General features: G+C 40.2%; 1 protein-coding gene across 1 annotated transcript in view; it reads left to right on the forward strand.

Moving 5' to 3' along the window:
* Positions 1-16,106, forward strand: part of ptprk (protein tyrosine phosphatase receptor type K) — a 102,724-nt gene that overhangs the window by 47,670 nt on the left and 38,948 nt on the right. Inside the window, exons 4-9 of the mRNA XM_063901821.1 lie at positions 1,073-1,233; positions 2,253-2,304; positions 2,396-2,454; positions 6,545-6,623; positions 8,301-8,416; positions 9,371-9,545. Of these exons, the coding sequence (XP_063757891.1) occupies positions 1,073-1,233; positions 2,253-2,304; positions 2,396-2,454; positions 6,545-6,623; positions 8,301-8,416; positions 9,371-9,545 (642 nt within the window). The remainder of the gene's footprint in view (positions 1-1,072; positions 1,234-2,252; positions 2,305-2,395; positions 2,455-6,544; positions 6,624-8,300; positions 8,417-9,370; positions 9,546-16,106) is intronic.

Genomic DNA, 16,106 nt, shown 5'->3' on the forward strand with positions numbered 1-16,106 from the left:
TAAACATGCCGTCACGCCACACCGCTGCTAATACTATTACCTGGAGACTGCACAGTTCATAGACACAAATGAAAAGGAGACACTAAGGGAAAAAGAAGATAAAATTAAGGAAATAAAATAACAAGTATACTCCTTTCTTTTCTTCTCTTGATCATTTCCAAGCGTTATTCTAGAAACACAAAGGGGAACAAATGACACAAACATGATGACTGATTTATGTACCATAGCCTCAACGGAAATGAGAGTAGAGAGAGAAGAGAGTAAAAACATCCAAATATAAAGGAAACAAGAGAGGCTCTTCTTCAAAGTGTATTTGTGGAAGAGGAATGAGCAGGGAATAGGTTTAGTTTACCTTTGTTTATGGATTACATTCTGATAATTGTACTAAAGTTTTTAATAGACGCGACTCAAACACACAATGATGACACAGAAATATGCCTCTGAATACTAAATATGATAGATACAGAAATGGGTATAAGGGGATAAAGACAACAAAGCCAATATGCAAAGACATTTAATTGAACTACAATACTTGAATTTACTGACCTAACAAGGGGTCTTAAAAAATATGCATGGAAGAGCACTTCAAAGTAAATAAATCCTAGAGAGAGAGCAAAAAAACACCGTCTTTGCACTTGTATTCAGTCACTGTAATTGCCTGATTCACAGAACAGTTTTAGCTGTCGGTTTAAAGTGTTATGTCTTCAACAAGGATTATCTTTCACAGTCTCATAGAGAGATGGTTTACTCGTGTAGCTACATGTAAGGCAGGCAGTGTGGCTACAGCATAGAAAACTAAAGTACCTCCTCACCACTGCTAGTCTGTTCAGGCACAGCAGGTATGTGGCGAACAAGCACAAACATAAAAAGCTAAAAGGTCTCAATCAGAAATCAGAGATCTGTTATCCTCCCAAAAAGGGGGAAACATGTACATTCATACAAGCAAAAGTGGAATATCCAACTATTAGCAGCCAGATAATTAAAAGTATACACATATTACGGTGTAGCTTAAAACCCTGTGAACTAGATCCACCTGTAGTTAAATGTGACATTTCTTTGTCCCTGTGTTTAGGTTCCTACATGTACGTGGACATCTCGAGGCACGACGAGGGGACGACCGGCAGGTTTCAGCTGCCCGTGATGAAGGAGAACGACACTCACTGCATCGACTTCAACTATGCCCTCATCAGCGACAGCGGCTACAGCCCCGGCACCCTCAACGTCCTGGTGAAGGTAGGAACAAACACAACAGAAAACAATATAAAGATGTAGTTTATTCCTCTTAATGGACGGAGACCGGACCCAGTAAACACACGTCTTTTATTAATTTTGAAACTGTGAACAAACAGAACCATTTAAAAGCCGTTGCAAAGTCTCTGAGGCGACGTTCGACTTCATGAAACACAAGCAGGATTGCAGTGTTTTCTTGTTGTTTTTCTTCAGGAAACATAAGGTTCTGTAACTCCATAAAACAACTCTAGATGAGTTCAAGCGGCGAGTAAAAGCTTTCTGTTTGTCACAAAAGCAGATGGTGAACAGAGCCTCCTAAGTTAAAAGAAAACAAAACAGGATTTATGGGAAATGTGGTCTGGATTTTGAGAAATCGAACCACAAATGACGCAGTTAGCATGCAAGAGAGGCTTCGATTTACCCTACAGTTCGGGTAAGGTTGTCTAATTGAGTGTGATCACTTATTTAACAATAAAATGCTGACCTTTTATATCAGTAAACATGCATCGCTGACACCCCTAGCATTTGTTTTTGTTTAGAAGAATAAGGATGCATACTCTCGATAGACTAATCTACATTATACTGTATGATCCAAATGCACCACCTCTTTCCACTCTCTTCCTCGTATGTATTCCTACAATTTTTGGAAGTGTTTTGTAAACTAATTAACTGAAGATGGCTGGTTATAGCATTTCCTGGTCCTAAACAGCAGGAGAGTATTAGAAGTCGGAAGACTGCCCTTAAATTTCATGAAACCAAATCAGATCCACATTACTGCAAATCCTTGTTGTTAAGCAAAATCATTTTCCCACCAGCGCGAAGGTGGTGCTATAACTGACAGAGACCTCTGACCTCTTCGTTTGCATGAAACAATGACGGACAGCATCCTTCAACACCATTAAAATATGTATTTTGTTGAATGAACTATACCCCTTGTAAAAGACGCGATGCATGTCAGTGTGCGTCTTGGAATATAAAGGACTGTTTTGTATGTTTCATATTGTCTCCTCTGTTTCTTCTAGGTAAACAAGGGTCCCTTGGCCAACCCTATATGGAACGCGACGTCCATCACTGGTAATGACCGGCTTCAATCAATCAAGCTCATATTTCCTAACTTATTCTGTTGATTTTATTCTCTTGTGTTGATCGTATCGCCGTCTTTCAGGTTCAGAATGGATGAAGGCAGAACTCGCCGTCTCCACCTTTTGGCCCAATGAATATCAGGTAACTCTCTCAATGATAACCAACAGCTGCTATAATGAATGATTTCCTTATCATGTAAATATTTCCTTTACTTCCACTCCATGTGAATACACAAACAACCCACACACACACACACACACACACACACACACACACACACACACACACACACACACACACACACACACACACACACACACACACACACACACAGACATGCTGGGAGGCAGCCGGCTGATTTATCTGTGTTGACTGAGACTCAGGAGGTGACGATTAGGCTAAAAAGAGGCTGAACAGAAATGTTGTGGGTGTTTGTGTGGGGTGTGACGGCCAACTGGACATCCATATTGTTGTAAATGTTGCTTCATGTCATTTTGAATGAGCACTTTTCTGACGATAGGACTCACAGAGGTAGAAATGGTTGCAGGAGTGTTAAGAAGCACATTTGCTTCAGTGTTTCTTCTTCCTTCTTAATATCCTGCTGTCAGTCAGCATGATCTGTGTGTCTTTGTGTGCTGGTGTTGACAGATGTGTGCACGATGTGGGATAGCTTGTCTCCAAATGTCCTCACAGGCATATACACACACACACACACACAGATCATGTTCACACACAGCCTGGGGACCCTGTAATATTACTGCAAGGCGAAGTGTGAAAGCATCCTCCGAATGGCCCATCTGGAGCCCGGTCCCGCTCAGTGACTCCTGGAGGAGATCGCCAGCATGAAACCCATGTGTCAACATGTTTTAATTGAACATAATCATCCTGGTTTGCTGAGGCTTATGTAGGCCTTTCAGGCTATGAAACAGGTTATTGGATTTGAGGTTATGAAGCTATTTTTTCATGTTGGAACATGTTTCTATGTTAGCACTTAGGCTTGAGATGTAATTAGACTGGCTTCACCAGGGGAAGCGTAGGCACATGCAGACACGTGTAGTGACACAAACACACACACACACACACACACACACACACACACACACACACACACACACACACACACACATGCACACCCACACACTGGCAGCATTTTTTAGACCTTGTAATTAAAATTGTGTTTTTATTTCAAAGTTTATTTTGATTGAAAACTTGCTTTTTAGATGATCTTATCGTGGGTTGTTCTGACCGTTGATAACGCACAACCTTCTCATTTAGTTATAAAAATAATGATGGAGTTTAAATAAAGCAATGTTTAGAGGAAGCGCTAAACCTAGATGAATCCTGAATATTTAAACTGCAACATGAAGCGGAAAAACACTCCTCGGCCGGCAGATTCAGACGTTTTTGATGCTGTGGCCATACATGCATACATCAATATGATTTATGCCATTCATTGATAAGAGGATGTTCTCCCTACTCTGGAATGATGATATGTCAGCCCTCAGCCTTCAGCACATCACACTTCCTCCCATGTGAGGAGTTGAACAGCGAGCTATCAGTAATCCTTCCTCTCTCCGATAAGAGCAGTCAGGCAGTGAGCGCCCAACACCTGCAAGATCCAAATACTGTCTCCTCAGAGGTGACCACCATCGGACCCCGAATCACAGAAGGAAAAGAGTCTGATAATTAAAGTAAACACGGAAACAGAATGAGCAGTGACTGCAGTACCCTGGTTATTTTGGAGAACACTTAAAAGCATAAATGTTTCAAACACATGGTCATTAATGGGGCAATAGACCTTGATGCGTCTCAAGATGCGACCCCTTAAAAAACACCCACTCACATCTGGCTTTTGTCTTCAGTGGGAACGGATGCAATTAGCCTTTATTCCTTTGAGAGGGAAACAATACTTGCAGCTGACCATTTCTTATGACTTCGACTCATGGATTTGGGTCAGTGTATGTTTTGGTCATTGGATTTCTTCACAAAAGGATATTCAAAAATCAAAAACAAGTGGATATTTGATTTGCGTTTCAAAATGGAAAAAAGTAGAAAACAGAAACAGAAAAATCGTATATATATATATATATATATATTCTGCTACCGGAAGTTGCCATTTACAAAATGGGAGCGCAGATGAGGATGGTCCTGTGTCCGCTGTGATTCGGGTTCCGTGGTCAAATCCACCCACGCCTAATGCATGATCTTTAACCCTTGTGCCGTCCTCAAATGTACTACCCTTTGGACACCTCATGTATATATATTTTAAATATTCTTATACTTTCTCTTTCATTAATCTCTTAAACAACTTCTTACTTGCTCAAAACTACCAAACATTCAATCATTTTTAGGATTTTAGCCCTTTAAATGTCTCTTTATTTGCATTATTTATTATAAAAAACTCAAAACAAAGGGTGTTTTTGCGGATGATTTTCCACTTCTAGTTCTCTAGAAGTAGAAAATCATCCGTTTTTTAATTTTAGTTAATACCTTTTTGACCATGATAAAGAAAAATGCCTTGTAAAACGAAAATGAAATAGCCTCTCGTTTTTGGTTTTTGAATATCCTTTCATGAAAATCCAATGACCCAAACATACACTGACCGACTTGAGACTTGATTTGTCCTTTCATGTTTTTATCCTTGAAAGTTACTTTAAAAAGACTATTTTTGAAAAATGAAGGTAGTCATTTCTTTAAGAACTGTTTTTTTTTTTTTTTACAAAGGGTGTCTTGTAAACGCACCCATGTGCTCTCAAAGGAGGAGTCATGAGCTCAGGCTATGGCTACTAAAACAATAGTGGTTGTACTAAAAAGCAATATTCAGACTCGGGAGGCAGGCAGACGGAGAAGAAGGTATTAAAAGTCAACCGATGTCTTTCTGCTGCGCTCCGCACTGAGCTGGGAGTGAAAGATGATAGAAGAGAGGAAGAGGGGAGATAGATTGGTAGGGGAGGGAGAGAGGGGAGAGTGTGACAAGCATGGGATGATAAGCTATGGGTAAACAGTTCACGGCAGATTTCCCTTTACAGGTGATGAATGACAACAACGGCTCACCCCCTCACTCTCTTTCTCCCCCTGCCTCTCCTTTTTGATAGCCACCTCATCTCCTCCCTCTTCTCCTCTGTTCATTACACCGCACCTCTCTGAGTAAACACTGTTAGGAAACAGAGAGGAGTTAGGGGAGAGAAATGGCTCGAAAGAGGGATGATGATGGAAAAAAACCAGAGTGGAGGGAGTATCTGAGGAAGGGAAGAAGAGAGGATGAGGAGAGTAGTTATTTAAACCTGAGTTGATAATGGAGGGAAATGGAAGCACCTGTTGAAGGCAGCATTCACACTCTACTTGAAATATCAAATTTATTGAAGTAGCATTAGACACAACCACCATTATTTGGCCATCTTCAGTTATCTCCCTCAGTATTGCTTCTTTTTGTAAGCTTTAAAGGAAATACAACTAGATGGGATCCAACCCTTAATTTCTCTACCTTTGATTTCATTCCTTGGGATTACTTTGATCCAACCGGAAGTATCTCCTTTATCCTTCATGGCTTGTTGGCCTGACTGTATAAATCCAGCAGCAGTCGGGATGGCAGCTTTGTATTTATCCAGTTTAGTGCACATCACCGGCGACTGTCACAGACTTTCCATCCACCCTGTGCCAACTCTGATTGGATCCATCACTTTGACTGCAATTTCAATGGCTATAGTCTTACTGTGGAGCTTCCCATGATGCATCTAAAACTTCAGGGGCACAGTTTCTGATTTAGTCACAACACTGGGTAGATGATTTTGCATCTGATGAGCAAACAGAGCATTTAAGGTTCTCCTAGGAAACATTTATGTTAACTTTAAGTTATTCTATTCACTTGCTAATGGAGGGGAAAATCTCACTCTCTCTTTTCTGTGTTTATTTTAATTAACATTACTTTCAAAAAGTCAATTTTCAAGTGCACTCAAACAAATAAAACGAGAATGGGTCGATTAAAAGTGGAATATAATTTGTTCTCATTGCTTTCATAAGTAGTTTTAGCTTTATTTTAGCATTTCTACTGCTACTAGTAATAGTCTCCTTTAATGTTGAGCCACTGTTTTGGTTTTTATGTGCCTTTATTCAAATCTCCTGATGTTGAGCTAACTGACTGCCTGTTTGAATAAAGGACTTAATTTTTGAAAATATTATACCTATTATCTTTGACAGAAAAAGCTAAATCTCTCTCTTCTTTTTTTCTCAGGTCATTTTTGAAGTCGAGGCTTCGGATGGCATCGGCTTCATCGCCATCGACGACATTCAGGTGCTCAGCTATCCGTGCGGTGAGTCATTAGCATTGCCAGCAATTAGTCCTAGTTCGCTGAATAGCGGCTGATAGCTTTGGCCACTAATTAGACTGTACCTGGGATGGTTTCTGTTGCACTTGAATGGCTAGATAAGTGGGAAGGTGACACAGTGAGGGAGGGATGCAACGAGAAGAGAAAGACAAGTCGTGGAGAAATATGAAAGGAATAAAAAAAAAAAAAGGGGAGAGAGATCGGGGGAGAAACAGGGAAGAGGAGAGAGTGAAGCGGGAAATTAGACAGTATTAGGGCAATCATAGAGAGAAGATTCTGACCACTCAGCAGTTTCCCTCTCTCTCACACACACACACACACACACACACACACACACACACACACACACACACACACACACACACACACACACACACACACACACACACACACACACACACACAGTGAACAGTAGCTGTCTTGTCTCAGGCTGACAGGAAAGAGATGAGGGCTGCGATCCATTTTAAATTCTCGCTACGTCTCAAATCGTCTTCTCTCCTTCGCTTGAGAGTTTCCTTACTTCCAGAGGGCAGAAAAGAGTTGTGACCGCAAAGTGTTACCGTTAGCAGAAGGGTCTGTTGATCTCAGGCCTCGGGCAGGTTCCTGGAGGGTCCGTGTGTTGGATAGGAAGCAATTACATCTCCTTTTGGTCATCCGTCTTGTAGCGGCACTGAAATCTCTGAGGACAAATTTAGGTTCTTAATAGATTGTATTGATTAAAAGTCATAAAGATAAACTGTCCTGCGACGCCCTCTTGTACCATTTGTGAGGTCCAAGTATATCTGTTTCCCCTTTCCCTGTCATTATGTATCTGCAGAAATTACAGGACATTCTGTCAATAAAGTTACATACAACCCGAATAAAAAAAGAAGCACCCCAGTTTGTCAAAGGCGGAGGAGCAGGACTCCTAATGTGAAGGAGCAAGTATTTGAAAAGGAATTAGTACTCCACAGTGGAAGCATTCATTCTCACAGCTGCATTTCTGGACAGACAGGTTTGTGTGTGTGTGTGTGTGTGTGTGTGTGTGTGTGTGTGTGTGTGTGTGTGTGTGTGTGTGTGTGTGTGTGTGTGTGGTGTGTGTGTGTGTGTGTGTGTGTGTGTGTGTGTGTGTGTGTGTGTGTGTGTGTGTGTGTGTGTGTGTGTGTGTGTGTGTGTGTGCGCGTGCGCGTGTGCGTGTGCGCAGGCTAGTCTGTGAGTGTGTGTTTTCATTCACCATAGTAGCTGCTATCTATGATTGCAATCACCTCCTCAGAATAAGAATATGATAGCTGAACTGCATCTTCAGGGTGTAAAAAGCTAGTTTTATATCTTACCACAGTCGTTAGGGATCCGGAGATATCAGAATTATACATACTGGATGTGACATTGATGTTACCTCCCAGTGGCGATGCAGCACATCGGACTCCAGTAAAATCTAATCACAGTAATAATAGCCTCCTTGGTGGAGGTAACACTGAACATGTTCCTTAGGGTTAGAAAATGTCCTTAAATGTACTCTGTGTTTGATAACCTGACCTGTTTGTCTCTCTGAGTCCCTCTGGCTCTGTCACCTTGTTTCCACTTTTAATAGACAAAGAAGAAACCAATTTCAAAATACAAATGCATACTGTTTAACCCTGCTGTAAAACTGAATGTAATTTCTAAACCTTATTTGCTCTGTAGATAAATCTCCTCACTTTCTTCGTCTCGGAGATGTCGAGGTGAACGCCGGACAAAATGCCACGTTTCAGTGTATCGCTACAGGACGAGACACATCAAGCAACAAACTCTGGCTGCAGGTAAAACTATTCACATGCACACACAGTCTACTGCTATGGGGTGAATAAGAAATGATTGCTAAACATTAGTACTGTATTGGTGCAATGTGTCTGTGAGGAAAGCAAGTCAACATGTTTTCACATTTGGATTTGATCGTAAAATAGCCCTGAAGATAGTTTTTAATTTTCTCTTTTTGACCCACTTAAAATATGTCTTAGTCAGCACTGAGAAATGTCAAATTACAAAATGTAACCCCATGTACAGGTTCAAGAAATAGTTGAATAGATAGATAATACAACACATATTTTAATTGGAACTCTACTCAACCCAAAATATTCTTCCTGTAAACAGTTACATGCTCATTACTGTGCACAACACAGACTTTTCATATTGGTGGAGGCAGAAATCAAAGCAGAAAAATGTGCAAAATCCACATGGATGGATGCCATTAGGTGGAAATGGAAAACATGTTTTGTGTTTTTGTCATTTTGGTAAACTAATATGAGACTTTCCATCATTACTTAATTCATAAAACAATGGCAAAATAAATACATTTGCTTGCACCCAAAATGATGGTTTAGAAATAGACAAACACAAAGAAATGAAACATTGTGTTCAGTGTGCCATCCTCTGGACTGATTCATCCAATAATAGTGTGTCATACTCACACACACACACACACACACACACACACACACACACACACACAAGCACACACACAGAGAGCGACCCCAGGCCATACATCCTAGCAGCTAACATGATTAAGAGTTTAATAGCTGCTGATTTCATTACGGCTCTATTGTAGTCATGACCTTCAAACCTGCTGTCAGTGAGGCAGAGGGAGGGAGGGGGGTGTGTTTGTGGGGGTGTGTGTGTGGTCCAGTGCTACCTTGTGACCTAGAGCAAGGCAGTTTAACCCTCTACCAGCCTCTGCAGACCCTGATGTCTGTGTGCGTGTTTTTTCTGTGATTCAGAGGAGAAATGGAGAAGATATTCCCGTGGCTCTGACCAAAAACATCAACCACAGACGCTTCGCCGCCTCATTCCACCTTAAAGAAGTCACCAATCAGGACCAAGACCTGTACCGCTGCGTCACCCAATCAGAGCGTGGCTCCGGGGTTTCCAACTATGCTGGTCTTATCGTCAGAGGTACTTGTTTTATTTTGTTTTCGCTGATTTATTATTTGATCCCACAGCTTTAGCAGATATCTTCAGGCTGTTAGCGTTCAATAGCATCCAGGACCAGCCTCCAGTGGTCAAGGCTGCTCCAGTTAAACACTATTGTTTAAATCACCCTTACCCTACAACCACATATATTAAGTACATGTTAAGCTTACTTTTTGCCATTGAGGTCAACACCAGGTACTTATGTATGTAGTAAGCTAATAGGTTGAGATGCTAGCTTACAGTTTAGGCTATGTTAAAGAAAAACAAACACACAATTGTATTCATTCATCATGCTTCAGATCTTTTAACAATGCAAAAGTTAAAGAGTAAGATACTATCAACAAGCTTTACCTCTTATACCACTTCGCCGTTTTGGGAAATCCGTTGCCTGAAGCAACCGTTGGAAAATAGCTAAGGCTAATGCTAATATTAAACAATCGCTCTTTTCACGGTAATCAATTATAAAGTTGGTTTAAATCTTTCCATGACCCTGTCATTAACAAAAGTTATTTTCTTGACCTAGTTCTATATTTTGCGTTATGGGTAACTTCGTATTGTGTTTAACTTTTGAAAAATGTCAGATGTTGTCTTTCCAATCAAATGTGCACTCACTGTGTCTGACTGATAAAATGTAAGTCGCTAACACAATATAGACTAATGAGGAGAGTATATGTAGATGTGTGTGTGTGTGTGTGTGTGTGTGTGTGTGTGTGTGTGTGTGCGCTTGTGTGAAGCAGCTACAATAGTGTCTATGTGCACATGTGTATGCAGCGTGTGTGTGTGTGTGTGTGTGTGTGTGTGTGTGTGTGTGTGTAAATGGAAACTGTGTGCTCCAGCTGTCATGTGCAGCTGACATGTGGTTAATAAGGTGTCACCAATGTGTGTTTGAGACGGGATGCTTTATTCATTCACATCCAATAGCTTACATATTCAATTCATCTCCCAGAGAGAGAGGCAGGGAAGGAGGGCAGAGAGAGGGATGAGGGCAAACGACATTCAGAAAGAATGATAAGGGAGTGACAGAAAGGAGGAGAGGGGAGAGATTGGGAGAAAGAGGAGGGGTGAGCAAAGAGAGAAGTGATGGTGAAGAAAAGTTAAATGTAAATAGCATGCTCATTATCTCGAGAATATCCATATCAGAATCAGGAATATGTCTGAATATGTAAACAGCCGAGCTGAGTTATGTTTATTATTCTGCATAAGGAATGGCAGAGGAGAAAAGAAATGAGAAATCAAAGCAGAAGCGAGCAACATGAATATTAATTTATGCTGGCGTGGCTCAGATAATGGAGCTCTTACACTGTTCAGTTCAGGGGTTTGACTCCCTGTGTCACCTGAGCAAGGGACTATCATTGCCTTAGTTAGGGTTACAATCCCCACTGGGAGTCTTTGGTCAAGAACGTATGGCGGTTTTTGAAACGCACTGTTCCGCAGATCCTTGTGTGGCTAATGTTTATTTATCATGAACATCTTTTTTTGAGTTTGAGGAGGCGAAGAGAAGCAGGATGAAGCATCCCCTCAGCAGGAGGCATGTGTCTTAACATGAATAGGACTCATCTACATATATGAAAATAGACTCAGGTTCCAGTGCGGCACATTGGGCGACGTGTGTGTCGTAGCCAGGCTTTGGTTTAAAAAACTGCCACTTTCTCAATATGTGGAAAGATGCTTCTGGAGCTCTGAGGGATAACGCCGATTATGAATATTGATCCAGAGTGTGGTTGTTAGAAAGATATCACAATAAAAGAATGAGCGCTGCATGTATGAATGTGGAGAGGAGAGGAGCCTCATGTTTATTTATTAGAAATATCAGATGGGAGATGAGAGCCAGAGAAAAATCAAAGGAACAGGGAATATGTTTATTTCACTTGTTGAAAAGTATGCCTGTTGGAGATTTGAGGTTCCCTGCAGGACACTGACAACCGTGAATATGGACAGAGTTAAGCTGCATTATTGATATTTTTTGCTTTGAATATGTATTTTAATATTTATTTATCCTGGAAATTAAAGAGAGAGAGAAAGATGAGGGGTGATTTATGGAGGGATCTGGTACGAATCTGCTAAACAGGAAAATGTGAGTTTTTACTCATAAGAAAGTGTCAAAATATGCCTTTTATATATCAAAACTGTTTTGGCAGCAGGACAGTAACCCAGGTTTCATTTTCAAAGGCTTAAAGTGCTCTGCTGGGTGGAGGGAGATTGCCTGAGTACGCACAGGCCTGCTTTATTGATATTTATAACATGTAGATGACAGAGATGTGCCATTATCGACTCCGTCTGTGTGTGCTAGAGCTGTCAAAATCTGAGAGAAGAAGCACATTTCGTAAAGGCAGAGGTGCATCATGGGAGCATGAAAGGAGTGACATGGGATTGCCAGATATAATATATATTATTATACTTGATGACTGATGATTTTGGCTCTCCTCATTCAAAATTATCTATTAATTTAGCTTTTTTTGTATTTTTCCAATTATTTAATTATTGTCTTTGTCTACAGATTGGCAGAAAAATGCCCAAGCATAAGGTTACATCTTCAAATAGCTTTTCTTATCCAAGTTATGCAAAGATTTGTACTTCATAGAAAGCTGTACTATTTAATTAACAAACTATAAAACACAGCCAACTCTCTCATTTGACTTTGGCATGTAAATTGTTCTTTCATTAAATCCAAATCTCAATACTAGCTCTGATAGAACCATGTTTCAGTAGCCTAACAACACAGTGACTTTCTTCAAATTCCTGGTATTTAAGCATAAATTTGTAGAAGGTTTTCTACAAATTCCTTATTTTTAAATGAAAAAAAATGTCAAATAGTATCTAAACACAAAAAGCCATTTCTGCCTGAATAAAATAGTTTCTGATAAAGTAACAACTTTACAAATAGTCATTCAATGACATCTTTAAATGTTCTACAGTATTTAGTCGTTGGTGTAAGTTCGTTACACAGCCCTCAAAACAAGAGGACACGTTAATCTGTCAATGACCAGCTCATAATGATGTGTTGGTGTGTGAGTGACTAAGAACTATGGAAGATCCTGACTGAGTATGTGTGTGTCTGTGTGTGTGTGTATGTGGTTTATGTGTGTGTCACTAGATGTTTGGTCAGAGTCGAACTCTAATAAAGCCTTGCCCTCTGGTTCTTGCAGTGACATCACGCCAGCTCGTATCACACTCACAAACACTAACACACACACAAACACACATCATGCCAGCTTGCATTACACGCAATCCATGGCCTGAAAAGCTCGTGCAACATTACTGTCACACACAAACACACACATGTAACAGTCTTAAATGTCTTAAATGTCTTAAATGTCTAATAGTCCACTTTTAAAAATGTCCTTTTCTCCTTTATATAACCCAACACACACACACACACACACACACACCACACACACACACACACACACACACACACACACGCTCACTTTAAGTTATAGTGACAGTTGAAGCTTCAGGCATTATGGAACTATAGAAAACCTACTACCACTGCTGGCTGTCGATATGTCTGAAAAACACACACACACACACACACACACAACACACACACACACACACACACACACACACACACACACACACACACACACACACACACACACACACACACACACACACACACACCTACCTATTGAGGTCAGATGTCCTGCAGTAAGCCATGGTGATGTCTGCAGCAGTTTGTGAAAAGTAAACTTTATTGACAAGTTTGCTGACGAAGGACAACAAAGAAGAGCGTGCCTAGTAGGCGCACGTCACCAACAACATTTCTTGCTTTATGTTGTTCGGGCTTTTTCTGTGTTGTTTGTTCGCTACATCATAAATCTTGAAGCAGAAAATCTACCAAAATCTCTGGAGGAATTTTAATATGAGTGAAGAATGTGAGTGACAGTGAAAACAAATTAATCAAGCAGACGGGTTAGGTCAGAAAACCACACACACACACACACACACACACACACACTTGAAGTATTCCCGATACTCATTTGTTTTGTTATTATCATTTACATTTGACCCATTAAAATGAAGAATGATGAGAGGGTTCAAACACGTGATTAATAATAAAAAAGATGCTGACAACAAACCCATCTCAAAACAACACCATTGATGATTTGTTAGATTTTTTTTTGGGTCAACTGTACAAATGACAAGTGATGGATCAAAAAAAGAGAAAGAAAATGAAAGTGTGAACCCGTTCCAGCTCTTGTTTTCTCCGGAGTCACAAAATGACCCACTTACACCCTATACTGTTTCATTTAACGTGTATTATTTATCTTTTAGATATTCAATAGATTTGAAAGTAACAGACAAACATGGATTTAAGTAAACACACAGGCTGAGAGCACACGAGAATACTGTTTTATTTGCTTGAATATTGTTTTGTTTTGTTATTTATTTGTATCTTTTGTTAATCATCAGGTTGTTTACTTTGTTTATTTGATGGCGTCGCGAGCTGACATGTTGTTGACATTGTCGGTTTTCCGAAGTCACTTCAACATTCATTATCTGGAGTCAACTGTGTGTGTGTGTGTGTGTGTGTGTGTGTGTGTGTGTGTGTGTGTGTGTGTGTGTGTGTGTGTGTGTGTGTGTGTGTGTGTGTGTGTGTGTGTGTGTGTGTGTGTGTGCGTGTGCGCGTGTGCTGTCAAACTACAGTGTTTCATCTGTTGCTAAAAAGACACTTCCCAGCCTGCACTTCTCTGACAGCCATATTCAACACACACACACAAAACATAGATATTAAAGGAACAACATGCACAGTATCACACATGCACACACACACACACACACACACACACAATTTAGATAATACTTGCTTTGATATGATTGAAGCTGGATTGCAGAGGAGACGAAAAAAAAGGCCCTAACTTCCAACTGATAGCAACATTGCCTTGTGGTGTGTTTGAGAATGAGACTGCTAGAGATGCAATCCGTATGATTTACTGTATATGTGTGTGTGGACAGTGTTTGTGTGTGTGTGTGTGTGTGTGTGTGTGTGTGTGTGTGTGTGTGTGTGTGTGTGTGTGTGTGTGTGTGTGTGTGTGTGTGTGTGTGTGTGTGTGTGTGTGTGTGTGTGTGTGTGTGTGTGTGTGTGTGTGTGTGTGTGTGTGTGTGTGTGTGTGTCAAGTAACTACATCTTTGATGCTGCCTGGTTTAAGGTTGTGTGTGTTGTGCTTTCGGCGTGTCAATCACAGAAGCGTGACAGTTAGCTCTGATCTGACTGACTGGCCCTGAACCATCAAACATCCATCACATTTACGTGCTAGTACACACACACACACACATACGCAGACACACACACACACACACACACACACACACACACACAGTATTTATAAACTGGGAGTCACAGGACGTAGTTCATGGCTGAATTTTAAGACATGCGTTGAATGAAAACGACAGAATCTATTGACATCAATATTAAAACATCATTGCTCATTCAGTTGTCTTTACAGCTGAGGACACACATACAATATTTTAATGGCAACTTTTTATCAAATACAAGGATTAAAGGATCATTTTTTGCCATTCTGCAAAACAGGGTTGCACAGCAAATTGTAGTCCATTTTCTTCTTCTTTTTTTTAAGAAAAACATTATAAAACATGTAATGGAATAGGCTTAGGTCCTAGCTTAGTTGGCTAAGCTCCCATTGGGGGGTCATTTCGAGTAGCTGACGGTGATTATCCCTCTCTATTTCCCTTGGTAAATCATACCAATTTAAAAAACAAGGAGATAAAGAGAAGAAGCCCAATTAAAGAAAGATTTGGTAAGCTTTTTGTAAAATTTACTTGACATTGGGATACACCAATTGGGATCTGTGATCAAAATCCTCGATCCTGAATATAAATGTGTTTTAAATGCAGTTAGCAAGCAATTTTGAACGAAGGCCACCTTCAGACGAACACACCATTGATTTAGTCTAATGCAAATACAATACGTATCTTATGTTTTGTACTTAGAATTCACAGCAGAAATCTGACGAATTTGCACTTTAGATTAACGTAAAGGCAGCAGCAGGTACTGAAATACATTTGAACCACTTCCATGAAGAGGGTTAAAGCTAATTTATATTTTTAGAGGAGATCCTTCTCATAACTGATCACTCAATTACATTTCTGAGCACGACTGGGGGCAAAGGAGGTTAACTTGTTATCATTCCCTGCTTGTGCACTGACGGACTTTACAAAGTAGGCAGCATAAATTGCTCGCTAATAACATTAAATGATGAAACCGATGAGAAAATGTATTGGAGGATACAATCCAATAGCAAAATCTATCAGTCATGCAGCCTGTAAGAGAAAAACACTCTTCTTCCCCCATCATGTCATTACTTTAAAACTCAAAGCAGCTCTTTCGCCTCTGGCACCATAAGTAAAATATTACGCTAGCATTGAAACTCTTTCCATAAATTCCTGCCGTGTCTGAATTAAGTTAACGGGACATTTACATTACAGACACATGAAGAACAAAAAAGATATAACTTTATAAAAACAAAACCAAATACATTTGCATATTCCATGTGTGAAAGGGGCTCGAAGTATGGATCA

The sequence above is a fragment of the Eleginops maclovinus genome, chromosome 15 (assembly GCF_036324505.1).
Source record: "Eleginops maclovinus isolate JMC-PN-2008 ecotype Puerto Natales chromosome 15, JC_Emac_rtc_rv5, whole genome shotgun sequence".
Taxonomy (NCBI): Eukaryota; Metazoa; Chordata; class Actinopteri; order Perciformes; family Eleginopidae; genus Eleginops; species Eleginops maclovinus.